The 25,215-nt window shown below is 42.5% G+C and overlaps 1 protein-coding gene across 1 annotated transcript in view; it reads left to right on the top strand.

Moving 5' to 3' along the window:
* The window catches only part of LOC145821984 (uncharacterized), a 70,379-nt gene extending 45,929 nt beyond the window's left edge, over positions 1 to 24,450 (top strand). The window contains exon 4 of the mRNA XM_082918552.1: positions 24,358 to 24,450. Within this exon, the coding sequence (XP_082774678.1) occupies positions 24,358 to 24,450 (93 nt within the window). The remainder of the gene's footprint in view (positions 1 to 24,357) is intronic.
* The last annotated feature ends 765 nt before the right edge of the window (positions 24,451 to 25,215 follow it).

Raw genomic sequence — 25,215 nt, 5'->3', positions numbered from 1 at the left:
AGGTCCCAAACGAGATTATTTCAAATAAAGGTTCCCCCTTCAAGAAGGAAGTGATTGACTTGTTGGAAAAATACAACGTGGCTTTTCATAAGTCATCCACCTATCGGCCACAAACCAATGGAGTAGTCGAGGACGCCAACAAGAACATCAAACACATTTTGCAAAAGATGGTGGAAACCAACTAGGACTGGCCAGATAAGCTGTCGTTTACTCTGTGGGGCTACCGGACTTCAATCAGAACTTCTACTAGAGCCACTCCATATTGATTGGTTTATGGGATGGAGGCCATTCTACCTATCGAGGTTGAAGTTCTTTCATTGCGAGTATTGGCCAAGTGTCAGATAGTTGAAGCAGATTGGCAGTAGAGTAGATTCGAAGAACTCATGCTCTTTGACGAAAGAAGACTGAAAGCACTGTACCATGTTCAGGGTTATCAGCGCAGAATTGCTAGGGCTTTCAACAAGAAAGTTAAGTCCAAGAATTTGAAAGAAGGAGATTTGGTGCTCAAAGACAACCGAGCTCCCATTCACGACCCTAGGGGCAAGTTCAAACCCAACTGGACTGGTCCTTACATCATTAAGTCTATCTGGTTGGGTGGAGCTGTCGTTTTGATGGACCTAGATGGCCTGGAGTTCTCACAGCCGATCAACATGGACAAGTTGAAGAAATATTACCCATGAGTGGCTCGCTAGGCCGAAAACCCAAAAAGGCGACCTGGGCAAAAGTTAGAGCATGAAAAATTTGAAATTACAAAAACTGAGCTCGCAAGGTTGAAAACCCGCAAAGGGCAGCCTTGGCAAAAGTTAGAGCGTAAAAGGACAGTGAAAATACTCGAGTGAACCCAAGCCTGAACTACGTAAGACTTGATTCCCATCTTTGGGACACGTAGGCAACTTCATCCTGGAGTTCAGCCATAAACTTTTCCCCGATCAAGTTTGTCAATTTGTTCATCTCGGTCATCTTTGTCTATTCTGCATTCAAGAGCTTCGGTTCTGATCTCCGGTACAGTGCTATTCAGACGAGGGGCAACTTTCCAGTTGCTGGAATCCGGGGTTGTGCATCTCAGTGACAGATCTCAGGTGTGTCCAAGTTCTGATCCATATCAAAAATGGTTTTGAAAAGTTTTAATAAAAGTTGATTTTACTCAAATTAATCTTTTTACAACTTAGACCATTTTTGGACCAAAGCAGAAAATTTTCGGTACCCACAACCCTCAATTATATTGATTTCAATACAAAGTCCTCCAGCTCTTGAATACAAATTGAAGTTGCTTTTTTATTACATTCATAAAGAAAACTTGAAAGTACTGATAATGCAATAAATTTGGGGCATAGATAAATTTAGCTTCTTTCTTTGGCTTGGAGTACTCGGTAAGTATTTATGCTTTAGCATCCTTGCATACGTGTGAGTGACTGCCATGATATCATGCTTACCATAAGGCTATGTGTTTATGTGATGTAACTGCCTGGATGCCTGTGGGTGAAGGATGGGTTGTTTGAGTTGGAATAATTCGTCGAAACCCGTGTTTTAGCCTACTTGCGAGTAGCAAAATTCAATCCATTTTCAAAATAAATGGGCATGCGATGCTTTGTTCCAATTTAGGCAATCCAGTCAATGCTTGTATGTTGTGTGCATCACATAGTAATTCTAGGCTACTAAACAAGAATAAGAGCACATAATGTTTTCAAAACTCGATATCATGGTTAGTAGAGGCCGATCTTTGATTGGGCGAGCGGGGGTGCTCACGAAGTGACCTTCCCCAATCGTACCCAAGTTCCAGGCAACTTTTGCGATGACAGACACGTAGCCTTAGGCAACGAGTCAGGGTTTCCTAAATTCCCAAAAATAAAATATTTAGGTGGCGACTTTGTTTCTGGCAAAACAGTCCATGTTTGGCACTTATTTCAAAAAATCTGTTTTCAAAACGATTTGCTAGATTTGGACTCTTTGATGATTCATCGGTCTTGCATTGCACTTTGCGAGATTAGATATAGGACCGTGACATTGAGTGTTGAACTGTAGTGATCCTAAATGAACAAAATGAGGGATTTCCTCCTGGGACGTTCGGGGACGTCTCCACCTTCCTCACACGATTTCAACGTTTTTGGAATTTATCTCTGGTTTCGTGGAACGCGCTCCTGATTGGTTTTCTTTGTTCTTCCTTCTCTCACAATTCCAGCGTGGTTGGAGTGTGTTACCCCATTTGCATCTATTGCTCTATCAGTTACATCCATTGCGTCATATCTGTTTTACTCTAGTCTAGGAGACCTTGAATCCTCTAAAGGTGCAATTCCTTTGGTGTTTATCGTGCCCGAACGACTTCTGCTGGTCTGGTATAGCCACCTGCCTGTGTTTGCAGTGAGTTCCTAGGAGACCAACTGAGACGGTAGAAATTGTAGTTTGAATGGCTCATGCCTAGAACGCAAAGGTTCGGGATTTCCGATACTAAAGTCTGGTTTAAATACCCAGGGATATATCCTTGGCTTGAAATCTGTATGGCAGCCCCATAGATTGAGATAGCATGTGTATGCGCCTCAACTCTGGATACTGAACCAACCTAGTCTGTCACCCTGTTGGAGAATAGGGAAAGCTGCAACCATAGTCAGGGAGAAAAGTAGTACCTGTGGTTCAACCAAGAAGAAGTGAAAGATCCCCAGCAGCATGAGGTAAGTCATTGCCAATTGCCACTGCAAGGTACCTTTACTTCTTAGTTATTACGTTGCATTTTAGCTACTACATCACATTGCATATAGCATCTATCGCATGCATCTACCACATATCCATTGCATCGCCTGCATCCTTTCCATGTTAAGCTTAGTCTGCCATATGCCAATACTTTTTGCATTAAAGCATGGTTCTGTGATTATGTGCACATGCCTATTCCACTAAGAGAATTGTGGTCTGAGGGTGTCGGCACCATTTCTGTGCTAGACGTGGTCTGTTTTGTGTCTATGCCTTTTCTAAGTAGAAATGTGGTTTGGCCGCGCGCCTCATTCGCTTCATCCACTGCCTCACATTTTGTTTCATTGCATTTAGCACGTAGGATCATGATCTTTCCTCAGCAGATCATTCCTCGCTTATATCATCCCACCCAATTACTTGTATTCTTTCTGCGAAACACATAGTTCTATCTGTGCATGCACATATTCCACTAAGAGAATTGTGGTTTCAACGCTCCGACACCTTTTCTGTGTTATATGTAGTTCGATTTTGCATCTCCATCTCTTTATGATATTTGTGCGGTTTTGCACTACTCATGGTTTGATCATATATTGCATTGCATTATATATCATTCACACTATTTTGTTGCGTAACATTTTGCATCCTGCCCCTGAACTACGCTGGTTTGATTCCTTGCAAAGGGATACGTAGGCAGCCTGCGGGTTCAACCAACTACATCTGTATTTTGATTGTTCGTCCAAATCTTCAGCCTTGTCAAAAATGGGTCGTCTCTGGGCTTTGACATTCACTCCCATCACTTCTTGACTTCCGAGTTCTATCAAAGAGGGGAAACTGTAGACACCCCATTTTTGACCGCCCTTAAGACTTGGGCACTACTGATAGTTTACTTGATGGGGAAAGGTGTGCATGGCAAAGGTTCAGTTTCTTCGGTAAGGAGAGAGTGAAATCTCAACTTCATACTCACTTTTGGACCAAAACAATCTTGATCAAAAGATTTTAGACCTTGAAACCCTCTCTTTCAAAATGTTTTGAAAATAAAGTTCCTACGATGTTCCGACGCTCGCATTTCGTTAAAGTTGCGCTTTTCGGTAAACTGAGCAAGGACGAACTGGAAATGAATGAAAGAGAGATGAAATCTTTGAAAAATCTTTCAAAAAACTTTGTTTAAGGGTTTGGAGTTGAAGAAAAGAGGAAAGGAGAGAAGAAAACTAGTTTGGGAGAAGTTCGGCATGAATCTAGGTAGGACCAAAACCGCGCGGCTTCACCAAAACAGGAATAACTTTTTGCACAATTGGAATTTTGATGCAACGCTCATGCCATTGGAAAGCTTACTTCTTGGGCTTCAACTTGGACCCAAAAATGACCTGAAAAGGAGTTCATATGAAGGAGTTATGGCCATTTGAAATTGGACCTGGAAGGCAGAATTTTCCTGGCCGACCACTTTCTCTTGAAAAAGTGGTCGGCCGACCAGAAAAAGTAGCCGGCCAACCAGTTAAAGTGGTCGGCCGACCACATTAACTGGTCGGCGGCCTTCCTGCGTATTCTACAGATTGTGTGGATGCCAGCTGTGCCAGCTGGAGGGCACAGACTGTATCCTCCATACATGTGTACGTGCAAGAAGCTTTGGCTTTGGTTTTTCTATAAGAGAGGCTCTCTCTCTCCTTGAACCAGGTTGAGAAAATTTCCTAAGGCACAAACACATATCTCTCTCTATATCTCTATATTTTGAGCCAAAAGTGTGTATTGTTCTTGACCTTTAACGCCCCAACTCTTAGCCATACATCCTTACCATTGAACTGAGGTTCCTAGAGGTTATTTTTCGAGGTTAAAAGGGTGGTTTTTGGCTAAGGAACTTGCTGGTTTTGCTGAGCTTCAAGGGTAATCTCTTTTCTCTCTTTTTAAGCTTTGTCTTGATCACTCTCTTAGCCATACTTGCATGCTTATTTGAGCTTTGTTGTCAATTGAAAAAAGCTCCATATTTAAGTGTTTTTCATGTTTGTTTAAGGCCCTTTTGGTGCTCAGGGTCATCTTCCTTCATGCATGCCCTATTTGGACTTGTTTTGTGCCATGCTATAAGGCCTTTGAGTTAATCCTTGCATGGCCTTTTAGCCACTGAAATCTAGTGGATTTTCAGTGGTAGGCATGTGGTTTTGAGGCCCTAAATCAGAGGGGAGTGACCCTCTCTTTTTTGGTCTTGGTTACTTGCATTTTTGGCCTATCAAAGGAGCATTTGTTTTCATACTTTCAAGGCTCGGTTCAGGCACTTTTTGGTGACTTTTAGGGCCTTCCTAGACTCTGTCTATGGCTTGTTTGGTCACCTTGGGTTTGCCTCTTGCATGTGTAGAGTAATCCCTTTTGTGGCTTATCAAAGTAGCATGTCATTCTTGTATGTATTGGGCATATTTCAGTGGGTTTTTGGTCATCATTTGGCATGCCATGACTCCATTTTCAGCTGGTTTGGTATCTTCTCACATGCTTCATATGCTTGCAGTGTAAATAATGTTTACTAGCTTAGAATGCATGATGTTTTGGCCCTTTGTTCTAGCATATTTTGGCTATGCTCCAACCTGGTTTTGTTCATATTTTGCGCTGCCTTAGCTTTGTTCTGAGGCCTCTTGGTCAAAAAATGCTTGCCATGCATTCTTGTAGTGTAATAGCCTTGACTAGCTTCGAGTTTTGAAGTCCTTTGCATGCTTAACTTGAGGTATTTTCATGTTTTGGCATCATTGAGCATGCTATTTCAGAGCATATAGGGCTGTCATACTTCCATGTTTTCCACTCTTTAAGTGCCCTTGAGAGTTGTGCTTTTGTACCCTATTTCGTGAGCCATTGCACGAGCTTCATTTTTGTGCCTTTCAAGCCATCATCCCAACTCATTTTGCTACAGTTTTGGGCCTGCATAGGGTCTGTTTGGAGTTGGTTTGGCCATTTGAGCATTGCCTTGCATACCAATAGTGTAATACACTTCACTAGTTTCGATGCTTGAGCCATTCAACATGCATTACATGTGTTGTTTGCATAATTCGAAGTCATTTTGTACGCCATTTCAGAGCTAACACATGTGTCATTGCACTCCATATTTCATCCTTTCAATGCGTTTGGAAAGTTGTGTTTTGTAGCTTAGACTTGGGGCCATTGCATTGTTCATGATCGTATGTGTTTCGATGCCTTATTTCCATCATCTATTGGCCACTGATTTGGGTGTGGCTGAGGCCCATCCATTTTGGTTTAAGTCCATTTTGCATTGAGTATGCCATTGTAGTCCATAGCATTGAGTATGCCATGTTGTCGCATGATTGATCATTGCATTGTGCATGCCTTGTTCATCTCCTTGTGTATGTTAGTTTCTACGTGCATTGTGTATGATAAGTGTCATGTGCATTGAGTATGCCATTGTTAGTTCATAGTATTGTGTATGTTAGTTGCATGTTTTCATGTTATCTTGTGCATGTTTGCATGACTTAGTTGCATTACATTAAGATTGCATGCTAGAGTTGCATTGGTGCATGCCTTGTTTGTTGCATTGTGTTTGGAATAGGGGTTAGTCCAAACACGGGGAACGAGGGACGTTTCATGCTTGAAGTGATGAAACATGCCTTGATTCTCGGTCGCCGACACTCTTGACTACCCATGACGGAATTGTTGGCTTTAGGTGCTTGTATGTGCATTCATTTCACATTGAGTCATGCAATTCGACTCCTCAACCATCATTCATCGAGATGCGTGATTGGTGGCCTGAGGGTCAAGGACTATACTCCCTTGAGCTTATGCAATGATAGGGAGAGTGGTCGTGCACACATGTGTTGCGAATACTTTGCCATCTCTCTCTCTTCCCTTCTGTTTCAGAAAACCAGAAACCAGGGGCAGAAACTGGTCGGCCGACCAGATTTAGTGGCTGGCTGACCACTTTTTCTGGTTTTTCACCACAAAAGTGGTCGGCAGGTCGTCTCTATGGCCAATAGCTGGTTGGCAGCCTTCCCACAGATTCCCAGGGTGGAGTTTCAACCATCTGGAGATTTGTGCAGTGCTCTGAGATCAGTTGCAAACAGAGGCAAATCGGGGCATCGCGATGGATTTTCGCACAAGGCGACCGGGCATGCATCCCTCGCCATGAGGCCATTTTAGTACTTTTGTTAGCTTAGAATGTATATTTGTTTCAATTTTGGTTATGTAATAATTAATTAGCTAGAATAGTTAGTTAATTAGTCGATTCTGTACTGTTTATTCGGAGCCTCTGTCGAGAGGGCCAACTTTTGTAATAAGTGTGCGTGTGTGTGATGCATGTCTTCCAATCCCCACTTCTTTCTCCTTTTTTTATTTACCAGCTTACGATGGTTAGTTTTAGGGCATGTTTCAATTAGCATCCTTATGCTCGCATGTTTGCATGCATTCATCTGTCTTGCATGCATCGGGCTCGGCGCATCATACTCATTACATCGTATTTTAATTCCAAGTTGAATGTGTGTTATCTGTAGCATCTCATATGCCATCTTAGAATAGCAGAGCCTATCTTAGCTGCGTTTTGCATGTGTTGCAATAGCCATCTTAACATGAACTAGGATCATGCAATGATTACTAACTAGTTTATGTTTTGGCTCGGAGTACTCAGTAAGTGTTTACGCTTTAGCATCCTTGCATGTGTGTGAGTGACTACCATGATAGCATGCTTACCATGAGGCTAACTTCTTATGTGATATAACTGCCTGAATGCCTGTGGGTGAAGGTTGGATTACTTGAATTGGAACAATTCATTGATTGCGAGTTTTAAGCCCACTTGAGAGTGGTAAATCACCATATTTTCTAAGCCCACTTGAGGGTGGCAAAATCCGCATTTTAGCCTACTTGCGAGTAGCAAACTGCTTTAAAAAACAAACATGAGATGTTTTGTTCCAAATTAGGTGATCCAGTCTATACTTGTATGCTGTGCGCATCACAAAGTAATTCTAGGCTAATAAACTGGAATAAGAACGCATGTGTTTTCAAAACAAGATATCAAGTTTAGTAGTGGCCGATCTTTGATCGGGCGAGTGGGGGGTGCTCATTGCATGACCTTCCCCAATCGTACCCAAGTTCCTGAGCAGAGGCAACTTTGGTGATGACGGACACGTGGCCTTAGGCACGAGTCAGGGTTTCCTAAATTCCCCCAAAATAAAATATTTAGGTGGCGACTCCATATTTGGCCAAGCAGTCCATGTTTGGCACTCCTTTCTAAAAATCAGTTTTTCAAAGCTATTTTTCGGATTTGGAACCTTTGGTGATTTATCGATCTTTTATTGCACTTTGTGAGATTAGATTTAGAACCGCGGCATTTGAGTTTGAGCTGTAGTGAGCCCAATGAACGAAGCGGGATTTTTCCGGGGACGTTCGGGAGCGTCTACACCTTGCTTTCCTTGTTTGGAAGGTGGTACAAGGGTGGGAGACCAGTATTTCTCCTTGGAGACCACTTTTCCTTTTTCCAACTAGTTTTCTTGTCAGATAACTGGTTTTCTTGGTCTTTGGACCATATTTTCTGGTCGGCCACCACACCACCACCTTGCATTTAGTGTGTTGACCTCTCCCACCTATGGTCGACCAGTTCTTGCTCTGGTTGACCACCTAAAGTGGTCGGCCGACCACTTCAAGTGGTTGGCTGCTTTTTGGCACCTTTTTGGAGATATTTTGGGACAGCTGGCACAGCTGGAGAGCATTTGAGCCATCCTCCATACACGTGTATAGAGCGACGACATTCAAGCTTAGCTTCTCCAAGAAGCTTTAGCTTTCCTCTTCTATAAAAGGGAGGCTCCTCCTCTCTCCTCCAGGTTCAGAATTTTGCCCCAAGAGAGTTACATATAGCTTTGTCTCTATATCACTCTCGTTCTTCATTTTTGTGTTCAAAAGTGTAGATTTGTCTTACTTTAACACAAACACCATCCATTTGCTACTAAGGTGCTGATTTTGGTGTTCTTAGGTTGTATTGAGTTCAAAAAATCTGCTGGAGTTGAAGTTATAAAGAGGGTCTTCAAGGGTGAGCTTTTGACCTTTAAATCCCCCTTTCTTGCTTAAGCTTTTAGCCTATCTTGCATGCAATTCTAAGCTTAACTTATAACTGATAAAAGTTCTATTTTTGCATGCTTTTGATCTTTGTTTGAGATCACTTTTGTCTTTGGGGTTGTTTACTCCCTCTTAGGCCTTGTTTGGCCTTGTTTTTAAGCCTTTTTTGTGAGCTTGGGGACCACCTTGTGTTGGCCTTCTCACCACTAAAATCCAGAGAGATTTCAGTGGTGGGGATGGTGTTTTAAAGTCCTAAGAAGGAGAGGTCCATCCCCTTCCCTTGCATCTTCAATACATGCCTTAATAAGCCTCATGTTTGAGCATCTTTACTAAGTGTTTGTTGGCCACATCTTAGCTTGTATTTGTAGTTATTTTGCTGAGGCATACCACTTTTGTTGCTTAGTTTGGTCACTCCATGCATGGTTAATACACTTGTAGTGTAAATCACACAATCTAGTCTTGTATGCCTCATGTTTGAGCATGTGTTTCTAGCTTGTTTTGGGGCTATCTCAGTAGGTTTTTGGTGTTATTTTAACATGCCTTAGATCTGTTTTGGGTTGGTTTGGTTGGCTCTTGCATGCCTAATACACTTGTAGTGTAAATCACACACACTAGCTTTGTATGCTTCATGAAGTAGCATGTCATTCTAGTCGATGTTGTGTCCATTTCAGCATGTTTTTGAGCTTGTTTTACCATGTCATACCTTTGTTTAGGTTTGGTTTGGTTGGCCTTTGCATGCTCCTTGGACTTGTAGTGCAATCCCATGAAATAGCCTAACATGCATCATGCTGTAACATGTCATTTTAGCATGCTTTTGGCTTAGCTTCATGAAGACTTTGTTCATGCTTTAGCATGTTTAAGGTCTGATTTGTGTTGAATTGGTCATGCATGACTTGTTTTGTATAGCCTTAGTTCAATCTAGCTTGTTAGCTTTGTGTATTGAATCCTCTAGCATGCATTACTTGGCTTATTTTAGTGATTTGGCATCACTTGTTATGTGATTTCAGTCCATGTTTCATGGCCATACACTTGTATTTGTCACTTATTCAATGCGTTGGAGGATTTGCCCCTTTATGCCTTAACATGAACCATTGTGTATGCCTTCATGCCTTCGCTTACGAGCCACCATTTGAGCGCTTATTTGGGGTTATTATGCCATGACATAACTCTAATTTTTATTGCTTAAGTGACCCCATGCTTGGTCCTGATAGGTGTAGTGTAATCCACCTTATTTGCCTTGCATTCACCATGCTTCATGCCCTTCATGCTAGCACATTTTGGCTTAATACCATACATGTTTTAGACTCATTTTAACATGTTCTAGGACTGTCTTGGGTTGCCTTAACCACATGCTTCATGTTTTGTATACTTGTAGTACAAATGCTCTTGTTTGCCTCAAGCTTTGGGCACTATTGCATGCTTCATTTGTGTTGTGTACATGATTTGGCATCATCTAACATGACATTATAGAGCTTATAGCATGCTTATGTTCCTACTTCATTCATGCTTTGAATGCCTTTGAGTATTGTCCATGTTTGCCTAGCTTATGGCATAGCTCATATGCTTGCATGCCTAGGCCTTTGGGGCCCCTATCTCAGCGTGTTTTGGTCCTTGTTTTGGCCTACTTGAGCTATGTCCATGCTTAGTTCATGCGTTTGTGCCATGTATTGCACGCCTCCTTTGTGTTGCTCTTTGCTAGCTTTCATGCCTTTGGACCCTAGCATGCTTTACTTATGTTGTTTGAATGATTTGGCATCATTTCTTGCTTCATTTCAGTGCACTTAGTGTTGTTGCACTTCCACTTTTGTCACTCATTGAGCACTCTTGAGAGTTGTGCTCCTTGGCCTCTTTGATGGCCAATGCATTGTGTATGCATGCCTTGTTTTATGTGTCTTCATTTCATCACCAATGGCCATTGATTTGGGCATGATTGAGGTCTACCCTTTTGGTTTAAGTCCCATTACTTATGTTGTTTGAATGATTTGGCATCATTTCTTGCTTCATTTCAGTGCACTTAGTGTTGTTGCACTTCCACTTTTGTCACTCATTGAGCACTCTTGAGAGTTGTGCTCCTTGGCCTCTTTGATGGCCAAGGCATTGTGTATGTATGCCTTGTTTTATGTGTCTTCATTTCATCACCAATGGCCATTGATTTGGGCATGATTGAGGTCTACCCTTTTGGTTTAAGTCCATTGAGTATACCATGTATATTGCATTGAGCATGCCAAGTTGCCCTTGTTGCATTGCATTGTGCATGCATGCATTACATTGTGTTGAGAACCTCATTGATTGCCTTGCATTGAGTATGCCATCTAGTTCTTAGCATTTAGTATTTTGCATGCCATGTTACTCCTTGTATTGTGTATGCTAGGTTGCTAGTCGCATTGTGTATGCCATCTTCATCGCATTGTGTACGCCTTATACCTTGCATTGTGTATGTTTAGGTTACATCATGGCATTGTGCATGCTAATTGGTATTTGCATTGTGCATGCTAGTTGTTGCATACATTAGCATTGTGCATGCCATTAGCCTTATTAGGTTGTTCATATTGCATTGCATGTTTGCATGCTTAAGTCATATTGCATACTTGCATGCTCGAGTTGCATTGTGTTTGCCATGCCTGCTTGCATTGTGTTTGGAATAGGTGTTAGTCCAAACACGAGAAACGAGGGATGTTTCATACTTAAAGTGATGAAACGTGTCTTAATTCTCGGTCGCCGACACTCTTAATCACCCATGATAGAGTTCTAGGCTTTATGTGTTTACTTGTGGATTCATTTCATATTGAATTGTGCAACTTCGCCTCTCGGCCATCACTCATGAGAATGCGCGATTGGTGGCCCAAGGGTCGAGAAACTACACTCCCTTGAGTTCATGACATGATAGGGAGGGTAGTTGTGCACACATATCTTGCAAATACATTGCCATGCCCTTTCTTGCTCTCTATTGCAGCAAATTGCAGTTTAGCAGCAACAACTGGTCGGCCAGCCAGAAAAAGTAGCTGGCCGACCAGTTTTCTTGATTTCCAACAACAAAAAGTGGTTGGCCACCCTCCCACAGGATTCGCAAGATGGATTTTTAACTTTCTAGAGCTTGGTGCAAGTTTCTGAGAACAAATGAAAACATAGGCAAATCGGGGCATCGCATTGGATTTCCAAACGAGGCGACCGGGCATGCATGCATTCCTCTCCCTCTGAGGCTCTTGATTTACTGCTTTCCTTAGCTGCCATGCTTAGATAGCTTGCTTTTTTGCTTTGGTTCGTACTTTAATAGTTAACGCGTTAGCTATTCATTTTGTTTTGTAATAATTAGTTAACTAGGATTAGTTAATTAATTTATTGTGTAATAATTAGTTTAATTAGCTTAAATTAGCTAGTTAGCTTCTTATTCGGTCCCTCCCTCGAGAGGGTGTAATGTTGTAATAAGCGTGCGTGTGTGTGATGCACGTCTTCCAACCCCCATTTCTTTCTCCCTTTTACTTAACCGCTTACGATGGTTAGTTTTAGGGCATGTTTAATTTAGCATACCTTATGCTTGCATGCGTGCATCCATTCATCTGTATCGCATGCACCGGGTTCGGCGCATCATACTAACTGCACTGTATTTTCAATTCCAATTTGAATACATGTACCAAGTTGCATTTCACATGACATTCTAGAATAACCGAGCCTATTTTAGTTGCATTTCCGCATGTGTTGCATTAGCCATTTTAACATGAACTAGGATCATGCATCGATTTCTAACTAGTTCCGTGTTTTGGCTTGGAGTACGCTGTGAGTGTTTACGCTTTAACATACTGCATGTGTGTTAATGTTGCCATGAAAGCATGCTTACCATGAGGCTATTTGCTTATGTGATTAACTGCCTGAATGCCTGTGGGTGAAGGTTGGATTACCTGAATTGGGAAAATTCATCGAAATCCGCATTTTAGCTTACTTGCGAGTAGCAAACTTCAAACTATTTTCCAAACAAACGGATATGCAATGCTTTGTTCCAAATTAGGCGATCTAGTCTATACTTGTTTTACTGTGCGCATCACATAGTAATTCTAGCTAATTAACCGGAATAAGAGCACATGTGTTTTCAAAAACAAAATATCATGCTTAGTAGTGGCAGATATTTGATCGGGCGAGCGGGGATGCTCATAGATGACTTTCCCCAATCGTACCCAAGTTCCCAAGCCGAGGCAACTTTGGTGATGACGGACACATGGCCTTCGGCACGAGTCAGGGTTTCCTAAATTTCCTCAAAAATAAAATATATAGGTAGCGACTCTGTATCTAGCAAAGTAGTCCATGTTTGGCACTTCTTTCTAAAAATCAGTTTTCCTAAAATGATTTGCTAGATTTGGACTCTTTGGTGATTTATCGGTCTTACATCACACATTGTAAGATTAGATTCAGAACCGTGACATTTGAGTCTGAACTTGTAGTAGCTAGAGAGCGAACGAATTTCGCGCCTTTGCAAAGCATGGAGCTCGAGACCCCTCGGGCGCGTCTACAATATGCTAGAGACAAAAACATATTCTATACAAGAATCATAAACGATGTGCGGCACGCATGCAATAAAAGTGTATATGAAAATGTACATTCTATCCAATGAGGGGGGCAAATATCTACTTTGATGCCTCCAATTTACCTCTCGAAGGACTTTGCAACGTGCTTAACTCAAAAAGGACACACCCAGTTCAAATTGGCAAGGGGTAACATTTGCATGCTGCTTGGATTACCATTATGGCTTGAAGCAGGCTTGAGCTTGAGCTTGATGTAGAGCCACACTCATACTTCAGAGAAATGGCGAGGCCTGAGAAGGTGCACCTGGAATGCAGTCTCGGAACTTGCCGAAGTTGAAACACACTAAGATGCTCCAAAAATTCCCTCTTTTCTTTTGCTTTGCAGTCTAGAACCTAAATAGCTTCAGATAGGTCCAGGTTCGATTGTTCTCACATGACCTGGATTGAACATTGCAGTTTTATGAAAGAACAAATCCTGTTTTGCACATATGTGGAGAATGACACAGCACTCTGAGCACAAAATGATTTTTTGAAATTGAGACTGAGAATGAGTTCATAACCGGGCATTGAGCCTGCGACTGACCACAATGCACCCTTACTCAACAAAGGAAAACAAAGGTGAAATAGCCTAAACACATCTATTGACACTCAAAACGACTCAAAACAAGAAACGAGACAAACAACAAACACAACACTTGGACGTGTTCCAATGGCAAGAGACCTCTCAGTTCACGAGGAGCCAGTTCATTGGGTATTGTTTCCCATCCTTTCTCATTTGTGATTCTCACACCACTCTGGCACTCAATCTCTTTTTCTCTGAAAAAAGCCCTTTCCCCACTTTTTCTCTCAGCACACATCTCTCTATTCTTCAATCTCTGTTATTTTTTATCCCTCCCCTGGGTGGTTGATGGATAAGCAGGAAGTTGTGGGCTATTGCCCCTAGCATTCTACTAGATGCTCCTTCTTTCGCTCACAACTAGTGAGTTTCTCCCACAGAAGGGTTACGGTGCGACCAGATGCGCAACAGATCTACAATCGACATTGGTTGATGATGCCCTTGGCTTAGCTTGACCGAGATGAATTACAATACGTCTCACCGGCTAGGTATACAATTGATTGGTCTCACACATTGCGTTTTCTACGTCCCCATTCCGGGTTAGATGCCAGTTTGTGCATGATCATCCCAGATGAGGGAAACGAATATCCAGCTCCATCTCCAGTTCGTGCTTTGCACTTGGCTTGATACCTCATTGCTGGGAGGATGAGAAAGCTTTCGGCCCTTTGCTGTTAGCTTCAGTTGTGCCTTTTCTGGGGAATACGATGCCCTTTCCGGCAAGTATGGTGCCCTTTCTGGCAAATAGAGTGCCCATTCTGGCAAGTATGTTGACAATAGGGAAAAGACAGAAAACCTGACTCAACTATGCCCCTAGTTCATCATTTTGACCATTTTTTGTTTTGTCTTTCTACTAACACAATTTTGATCAATATGAGAGTTTGATTAACATACTTGTTTGATTTTCTGATTTGAAATCATGCAAGTCAGGCTATGCGCACTAAATTTTTTTCTTTTTTGGGTCCAAGAAATGGTCCAGTTTTGGAAAAATTGAAATAATTTTTGAGAGAATCAGTCAACCTCATTAAAAATTCTAAAAACTGTTTTTGCAAATGGCCACTGCTTGACCAACATAGAATTTACTCTTGAGATGCACAAACTTAGATCTAAACTTCAATTGTCTTGCAGTTAAATCTTCCAACGGAATAGGACAACCGATTTCAAACGATGACGAGCCATTCTGTACATGGATGAGATAGCCAAGTTTGAACAAGGATAAACCAGTCAACATGGATGAGCCAAGCAAGATGAAAATGATTGGGGCCGGACTTCAAGATGAAGTTTCCTGCGTATCCCAAACATGGGAATCAGGCCTGACGTAGTTCTGGGTTAAGGTTCACTCGGGTGTTGACGCTCTCCTTTTGTGCTTTAACTTTTGCTAAGGCCGCCTTCTAGGTTTTCAACCTTGCGAGCTTTGTTTTTCTTTTCATTTCATTTCATTTCTTTTCTTTTCATCTTTTTTCTTTTTCTTCATTTCTTTTCAGTTTTTCATTTTCTTCATTTTTGTTCTTTTTCTTTTTCTTTGCTCTAACTTTTGCCTGGGTCGCCCTTTTGGGCTTTTGGCCCAGCGAGCCAAGGGTAAAAAGGTTTAACTTGTCCATGTTAATTGGTCTTGAGATCTCGAAGTCATCTGAATCTTGGAGAATGGCTGTTGTTCGCTGATGATGTAGAAGTCCATCTAATGGGGGCTAAATTTGCCCCTAGTGTTGTGGATAGGAACTCGATTGTCCTTCAGCAAAACTTTCTTCTTTTCTCTATTCTAGGATTTGGCTTTCTTGCCAGTCTTTATTGACTTGCGGAATGACCCATCTTTTGAATCTTCGAGCACATCTAACATTTTTCCCCTAGTTCAAGGGATGCTTGAAATCAGGCCTGGCGGGCCTCTTTGGATGTCATACGACCTTATTGCCCCTAGTTCATAGGCTGCTTCAAATCTGGCCTGGAGGGCCTCCTTTGATGTTATGCGACCTTATTGCCTCTAGTTCATGAGCTGCTTCACATCTGGCCATACAAGCCTTATATTGTGATTGATTGTTGAACATTCTGAGTCAAAGTTCAAGGTTTGAAAGCAAAAGGGGTTGAGTCTCGAGGCTGAGAGTGATCCTATGCTGTATAATCTCAAGAGTGATTCCACACAGGTCTTCGCAGGACCACGCAAAATATTTTTTGAAATCTTCTAAGAAAGCAACTAGTCGCTCGCGCTGAAGACAATGTAGAACCAATCTAGATCAAGCCAGGATCCTTCTCAGTACTCACATTAACAAGCATGATTTCATTCATTAAGGGTTTAGCAGGCCTCTCTTCTTCTCCATTGATCAAATTTTTACAAATCCCGAGGAATTTCTTCCTTCTTGTTTTCATCATGGTGTTAGAAAAAAAATTTAAAAAAACTTTGGTCAATGCAATGACTTCAAGGCACCGAAATCTCTGTCCTTTCATTCAAAATCTTCTGGCACGACTGGCGCAAAGGCAGAAATAGATGCAAAAGAAAGAGTGTAAAAGAAAAACACAAAACAAGATAGTGATGTCCAAGGTAACACCCTTGAAATCACCCAACTCCGACACAACAGGACTGACTCGATACAACAAAATAGACTCGACTGACTCAACACAAAAAGGTTGACTCAATACAACATAACAGAACTGACCTAACACCCAAGTCAGAAAGTAGAATAAACAGCATTTGCACATTGCTCAAAACAGTGCGTGCCATCCACTACATCTGGAGTAAACTAAGCACCATCAGAAGGTGGTTCATCCCCCAATCAAATAGTCACATTATCTCCCAAGTTCACTGATCCAGTGTCGATAGACTTTGCGGGACTTGGTGCGATGATGACCTTGTTATCAATGAAATCTTTTATTTCGTGGCAAAGACGAAAGCAACTGTCAGTGCCATGATCGGTTTGTTAATGGAAGGCACAGTACTTGGCTGGATCATGCTTGGCCGGAAGGGGATTCGGGAGAGGCCGAGGCTTAAGGGGTTTGAGATGGCCCTTTTTGATCAACACACCCATGGCTCTGGATAAGGACATATAAAGCGGGGTGAAGAACCTCTGCCTCGGGGTGGGCATTTCGAGGTTTGTGAGGTTGTGTTGGATGTACCGGTGAAAGGGTCGGCAGGTGTTGACTGGGTTTGCTGATCTTCGACAGATGTAGGACTGAAGTTGAGAGGGGTGTTTCTGGTACGACATCCCTTTTCCCAACTTGCCCCTTGATTCAGAATGCTCTCATCCTAAGTGGAAAAAGTGCCATCCACAGTCATTGCAACAACGGCCAACAGTTGCTGTTTGTTCAGCCCTTTGTCCTTCAATGCCTTGATAGCCCACCGAAGTTGTGCATAAGGATCAATACCTGTCCCGGCTTCATTTCTACTACTTGCTTTAGCTTGGCGAAGGGATTGGGTCGCTATATCAGAGCGGAGACCGGTTTTGGCCGACATATCACCACCTAGATCTGTGACGGCTTCAGGTTGGCCCTTTTCAGTTACAGCTCGCCCCAAGATTGAGGAGCCTTTTGGATTGAAATTTCTTGCCCTGGATGTGGTTGATGATGGAGCCAAAATCCCAAAGGCTAAATCTGCCATAGTTCTTTGCAAGTCTTCAATCATGCTCCCCAGCTCAGAAGTAGTGGGTTCATGGGTTTGAGATAATTGGGGTTCCGAGACTGGATGTGCGGTAGGTGCCCAAGATGGGCGTTGTATTTCGGCATCGGTCTCACCCTGCATGGCGATTCCCTGATTTAATGCCACCATCATGGCCACAACCTCTTCCTAATTTTGTGCCATCACGGTCTGCTGAGTTTGAACAAAGGTGATGTGATTGGTGACTGTTGGATCAGATGAACCGGTGAGCCCTGACTGGCCTTTCTTTGCCTTACCACTGGTGAAGGAAACACTGGTCGCCTTTGAAAGGAATCTCTGACCTGACAAAGTCTATCAACACAAGTCCAATGTACCCGGGGGATATGGGAGCCTTCTGAAGCTATGGTTCTAGGACTACCTTGCAAAAGAAGAAAACAGACAGCATCTCAGCCTGATTTCACCAGAACAAATATGAGCATTGCTGAATGACTGTGCTCTCTACTAAACTCTGTCTCAAAATTCTGCTTGAAAATTAATATCCTCAAACTGATACTAAAACTTGCAACCGATACATACATTCCTGTAGAGACACACCCTAACAGCACATATCAAGCAAGTGAGAGCCAAAACACCCCTATAGTGGGGTAGGGTTTCTCTGTCCTACTTTGTCAAGAGCTAGGGTTTCGCTACGCACGCATGCAGTTTCAAACAATCCTGCATTCGGGTGAGCAACCTGTCCTAGTTTGGATAGTCTCTATCGCTTCCGATATGTAACTAAGTCAAATGGTCAAAAAGGATGCCTCAGCAAAACCACCTAATATACCTCTTGCACCAAACACTGAGAAGTGAAAGGTGGATCAAATGGTACGGCGGTGATCCAAATCCAAGGTTTGTGTTCCCATCGTGGCAAAGCCTGCAACCGGTCAGCCTTATGGTATGCTTTTCCAAGCAAGCCTCTGGCAAATCGTTCAGGAATAACAGATGGCAAACATTGTGACTTAGGCGCACCTATGCAAATGCAATGCAAAGAAACACATAAGTGTAAACAAAACAACATATCATGAGTTTGAGCCAAGTTCTCTAAATGCCCAGCAGAGTCACCCGAAACTGTAGACTCGACTTTCTTCGCGCGCCCTCCCTTTCAAAAAAGGTGCAAATTGGTCCTCTACAGTTCGGACTCCTGTCACGGTTCTAAATCTAATCTCACAAAGTGCAATGTGAGACTGATAACACCAAAGAGTCCAATCCGGCAAATCATTTTGGAAAATCGATTTTAAATCAAATAATGCCAAAATTGGACTTCTTTGCCAGATTACAGAGTCGCCACCTAAATATTTTATTTTTGAGAAATTTAGGAAACCTTGACTCGTGCCAAAGGCCACGTGTCCGTCATCACCAAAGTTGCCTCGGCTTGGGAACTTGGGTACGAGGGGAGAAGGTCATGAAATGAGCACCCCCGCTTGCCCGATCAGAAAATCGGCCCCTACTAACATGATACGTTCTTTGATAAACATATGTGTTCTTATTCCGGTTATTAATCTAGCTTACTATGTGATGCGCACATCATACAAGTATAGACTCAATCACGAGAATTGGAACAACTCATGTTTGTTTTTGAAAGCGCTACTCGTATGTAGGCTAAAGCACGGATTTGCCTCCCTCAAGTGGGCCTTTAAACATGATTTTTCCACTTCGCAAAGTGGGCTTAAAACTCATAATCATCAAGTTGTCCCAATTCAGGCAATCAAGCCTTCACCCAATGGCATTCATGCAGTTAATCATATAAGCAAATAGCCACATGGCGAGCATGCTATCATGGAAACACTGACACTCATACAAGGATGCTAAAGCGTAAACACTTACAGTGTACTCCGAGCCAAAATAGAAAACTAGTTAGAAATCATGCATGATCCTAACTATGTTCAGATGCCTAATGAATACATGCAAAAATGCAACTAAATAGGCTCGGCTATCTAAGATGGCATATGAATGCAACACTTGATAACATGCTTTAAAACACATATTCAAGTAAGTGTTGAAATACAATGCAGTTTGAATGGTGCGCCGAGCCCGGTGCATGCAATACAAATGAATGATGCAAACATACAAATCATAAGCTATGCTAATTGAAAAATGCCCTAAAACTAACCATCGAAAGCGGTTAAATAAAGGGAGAAAGAAATGGGGCTGGAAGACATGCACACAAGCACGCACCCTTATTACAACATTGTGCCCTCTCGAATGAGGGTCTGAATGAATAATAGCTAAGCTAATCTAAGCTAAGCTAAGCAAATAATCTAATTAAACTAATTAGACTAATTATTACAACACTTAACTAATTAGCACACTAATTAATTAAATTACAAATTCATGCTATCTAACAAGAAAAGCTTTAAACTACACTCCCTCAGCTCTGTTTCAGAATGTTGAAGATGCATGCGTCGGTTTTCGTCTGGAAAACTCTTCTGGTTTACTCTTTAAAGGCTCTGTTTGCAGGGTGTCTCTAAGAACTTTCTACTGAACCTTACCAAACAACTGTTGGGGAGTGAACTAGTGGCCTGTTGGCCATGAATGGTGGCTGCCGGCCACCTGCCGGCCAAGAATGTGCACTACTGGCCAAGAATGAAGCAGTCCTGGCCATCAGTGGGGCACTACCGGCCACTAGTGTGTTGAAACAACCAACTGCAACAGAGCACAAAAAAGAGAAAAATGGAGGGTTTTCCAGGAACATGTTTGTACTATGTCACTCCTTATCATCTCAAAACATCAAAGGAGTGGCACCATTGGATCTCAAGCCACCTATGAGCATTTTCAATGCATGAGGGCCAAGGATCCAACTTGCACAAATTCAATAAATGCACAAAAACAAAGACACAAGTTCATTACCTTATCATGAGAGATCAAAGGCAATAAAGACCAAGAAACGTGACACATTTCATCACTATGAGTATGAAACGTCTCACATTTCTCGTGTTTGGATTAACGTTCGATCCAAACACATGCAATGCAACACACATGCTTATCTTGCACAAGTTTTACTTGATTCAATTCTTGTTTACACATTTTAGCTTACCAATTAGTCCTTTAGCCGGTTAAGTCCAATGTGAAAGTCCTCTAATTGGAAAGATGGCCAAAGCCACAAGTGTCTTGAGCATGAAAGAGGTCGCATGCTGTTGGTTAGTAGAAACCCTCAAGAGAGGATTAAAACCATTAGGCATGAGTTCCTCAATTTCATGCTCATACCAACAAAGGGTTCCAGACCACTTTCAAAAACAAATTCAAAAGTGAAGAACAAAGAGAGGTTGCAGAATTTTCAGTGCTGAAATGGCATGAAAAGTAGTGCTACAACATGCAAGCAACGCATGCACAACATGTTAAGGGCCAAAAGCATTAGAGCTAGTGAATGACAAAACACTAGATGCTTGCAATATGATGCTCAAATGGCCAAACCAGCTCTGGACAGAGCTACATCATGCCAAAAAAGTGGCCTAATCATGTTGAAACTTCGGCACAAAAGGCAAGAAAAACATGCTCGCATGTTGGCTCACAAACAAGACACAAAGCACAACTCATAAAAGCAATGAAAGAGTGGAATATGTGAGAGTGTGACAGTTGTTTATGCACTGAATTTACATGCTAAATGATGCCAAATCATGCAAACAACACAAGCAAAGCATGCTAAGAGTCTTGAAACACAAAACTAGTGAGGCCAATTACACTATAGCTATGCAAGACAAAGCTCATATGACCAAGACAACCCAAAACAGTCCTAAAACTGCCTAAATGGAGTTCTAAAACATGCTTGAAATAAGCTAAGAATGGATAGACTTGGAGGCCAAAACAATAGCACATGTTAGGCAATTTAGCACAATTGCACTACAAGCATACAAAGCAAAGCTCGAGTGATCAAACTAGCTCAAAACAGAGCTTAAACATGCTAAAACAGTAGCAACAAAGTGTTGGAGCTAAGCTAATGCATGCTAGAATGATAGGCTAAATCATCAAGTATGTTAGGGTAGCAAACAAGATTACACTACAAGTGCAAGATGTAAGCAACAAGTGGCCCAACCAGCCAAAAACAGAGTTAAACCAAGTCAAAATAGGGCCTAAAACGTGCTTGAATAAAGCTACAAAGAGGTAAAAATACATGCTCACATGCTAGGCCATCAACACATGCAAGCAAAACACAAGGAGGGGAGGCCACCCTCTCCTATTTTGAACCTCAAAACATGGTTTTTAACACTGAAAATTCTCTAGAATTCAGTGGTTAAAAAGCCAAAAAAAGTTATTTTAGAAAGCTTTGAAAGATGGCACAAAAGCTTAACAAGCAAAAAGACAAGAAGGGTGAACCACCCTCAAACGCAAAAGGGGATTAAACCACCATTTTTAGAACTGAAAAATAGAGTTTTCTTCAGTTCAAAACCAAGCCAAAAATAGGTTACAAAGATGGCAAAACAAGTGTGCAAAACAAGCTTAAAGGGTGAGTCTTATACCTCTTGAAGGGAAGACAACACTTAAGCAAAAAAACCAAGCCAAATGACCTTCAAGAACTCCAAGGAGGCTCCAAGAGAGCTTCAAGCAATCTCAGCCGAAAGATGAACCACTCTTGCTAAGGGTTGATAGGTTGAAGATGGATGTATGCAAGCTTCCAAGCACAAAAGCTTTAGAGAGAGAGAAATCTAGGGAGAGGATTGTGGAGAGAGAGGCTGCCAAACTTCTTCCTAAATTGTTCTAACCTCAAAAACCATAGAGAAGCCCCTCTATGTATAGAAGAATGCAAGTCTTGGTCGAAAATATCTCAAGAGAGACAGCTGGAATAGTTGGACAACAAATATATGCAAAAATTTGCTTTTCTACATCAATGGCCGGCACTTCTTCAATGTTGGGCGGCACTTGATCATTGTTGGCCGGCATGGGACACTCTCGGATGGAAGGGGGCTGGCATTGCTCATTCATGGCCGGCACATGGCCAAAAAATCCCATTCATGGTCAGAAACGTCCACCTCTGGTTGGACAGAAAAATCTACTTTTTGGGCCCAACTTCAATTGGACATAACTCCTTCATTTGGGCACCTTTTCAGATCATTCTTGAGCCTAATTGTATCCCTAGAAGTAGTCTTTCCAATGGTGGTAGAATCACATAAAAATTACAACTGTGAAAAAAGTTATTCCTGTTTGAGTGAAGACTGCTCAGTTTCGATCTTACCCGGATTCATGCCGAACTTCTCCCAAATTAGTTTTCTCCTCTCTTCTCCTCTTTTCTTCCAATCCAAACCCCTAAACAAGGTGTTTTAAAAGCTTTTTCAAAAGAGTTCATCTCTCCTTCATTCATTTCCACTTTGTCCTTGCTCGGTTTATCAAAAAGCGCGATATTTAACAAAATGCGAGCGTCCGAACATCATAGGAACTTTTTCAAAAGCTATTTTGAAAGAGAGGGTTTTAAGGTCTCAAAATCATTTAGTCAAAATATTTTTGGTCCAAAAAGGGGTGTGAGGTTGGGATTTGTCTCTCTTCTTGCCAAAGAAATCGAACCTTTGCCCTGCACATCTTTCATTACCAAGTAAACCATCAGTAGCGCCCAAGTTTTAAGGGTGATCAAAAATAGGGTGTCTACACTCATCATGCACAAATCTGTGCTTTCTGGGATGAATAGCGTCGGCTTAGGTAGCTGAGAGGGAGTGATATATAAGCCGGGGTCGTATGGGATGGCCATTGTTTGGATAAGGTTTACTTGCCTGGGTGGGGGAGAGGGTTGGTTATGTGGTGGGAAAGGATTTGTAGTGATGTTAGGCTTCTCAGGAGGCGCTATCACTTTGTTGTCAATGAGATCCTGAATCTCATGATGGAATCTAAAGCATAGGTCGGTGTCATGACCATGCTGCTGGTGAAAGGCACAATACTTGGTCGGTTTGTGTATAGGAGGGAGGGGATTAGGCAACGGGCATGGCTCAAGGGGCTTCAGATGCCCTTTTCTAATTAGGACCCCCAAGGCTTTGGATAAAGACATGTAGAGTTAGGTGAAAACCCTCTGGCCCCGGGGTGGGTACTTTGCAAGTTATGGGGTAGTTCCGGATGTGTCAGTGAAGGGGGTGGCTGTTTTAGGTGCGGTGGTGACCATACCAACATTAGAGGTCCTCGCAACTGCATTGCTTCTCGTAGCCGCATTTAAGTTGCGTGTAAAGGCCCTCTTGGGCTGCTCCTTTTCATGGTCAATCAGGCCCTGTTTCATCGCATCCTCTATCGGCACCCCTATCTCATGAAGGTTGGCAAGTGTAGGGAGCGGTAAGACAATCATCTTTTGCAGTAGATTTCGTTGCAGATTATGAACGACCATTCTTATCTGGTCCTTCTCAGCTGGCCTTGTGGTCATCATGGTGGCCCTGGCCCACCACCGAGTGACGAAGTTGACAAGCCTTCCTTCGGCTCTTGTCGAGTAGCCTCAAGATCACGAGTTGTGACCTCGATTTGAGTGTTATAGGAATACTGGGCAACAAAGTCCTCAGCCGTCTCTTCCCAGCTCCTTTTCACAGAATTTTCCAGTTTAGCATACTAGATAGTTGTAATACCCGATAGGGTCCGGCCAAAGAGAGATACCTTCTGCAGTCTAGTCAGGCCCATCAGCTGTAGAATATCTGAAAATAGCCGCAAGTGGACCATAGGATCGCCCGAGCCATCGAAGCGGCCTATGTGTGGCATTTTAAATCTATCCGGCAATGTCACAGCCGAATCTGTGTAGTCGTCCTCTATGTTCGGGATCGAGTTGACACCCTGAGCCCTCTTAAAAAGCTTCTCAAGCTTGCTCACTTTCGGAGTGGTAGGGTCGATCTCAAACTCAAACAGTGCGCCCGTTGGGTAGGCTGGTGCTTTGGAAGTCTGAGATGGAACTGGATCCACTGTGATGTCTGCATTTTCCTGGACATTGGCTGTGGGAACAGGAGCTCTGGGTACTGGAATATCTACAGGAGGTGGGTGGGATGCAGAAGTTGTTGCTTGCTGCAGTGGTTGTTGTTGTTGCTGTTGAAGCCTAGCAATCAGTTCAGCCTACTAGGCTGCAACCTCTATTTGGCAAACGGTAACTTCCGCTTGGCGAGCAGCATCCCCCTGCATGGCCTCGATGGTCTATTAAAGTTGGCGCATCATATCCTCCATACTATCTATAGGGTGCTGATCTGTCAGAACCGGTGTATTCTCTCTTTCTGAGGTGGAAGCAGAAAACTAGGCCCGACTGCGCACAGGTGAAGCAGATAGTGACCGTTGAATTGGCGATTGTTGAACTGGTGATCTATGCCTGGTTGTCCTCTATCTCATAACCAGGGGTAGCGAAGCAAACATTGGTTGTCCTCCAATAAGATCCTTAGATCGGTAAATCCTCCTGACTCTGGCCTAGAGTGCTCGGGGGGAAACTACCTCATTGGAAGCAATTGTGAAATACTACCTTGCAAAAAAAGAAAATAAAGCAAAAAAAAAAGGAAACAATAATCAGCAAATGCACAGCACCTCGGCTGAGACAAAGACAACACACAGTTGAAATCATAAGTTGGACAATCTGTACTCAAACACTGATTTTTGCCCCAAATTTTTGCCTCAAAACTGATACCCTCAAATTGATACCCAGACTTGCAATTGATACGTACATTCCTACAGAGTCACACTCTAAAAGCACATATCAAGCAAGTGAGAGCCAAAACACCCCCATGGTGGGGTAGGGTTTCCCTGTCCTAATTTTTTCAGGAGCTAGGGGTTCACTATGCATGCATGCGGTTTCAAACAATCCTGCATTCGGGCGAGAAATC

The sequence above is a fragment of the Camellia sinensis genome, chromosome 3 (genome assembly GCF_055761805.1).
Source record: "Camellia sinensis isolate YWXY chromosome 3, ASM5576180v1, whole genome shotgun sequence".
Taxonomy (NCBI): domain Eukaryota; kingdom Viridiplantae; phylum Streptophyta; class Magnoliopsida; order Ericales; family Theaceae; genus Camellia; species Camellia sinensis.
The sequence above is the reverse complement of the archived record's forward strand: the minus strand, read 5'-3'. Positions and strand labels throughout refer to the sequence as shown.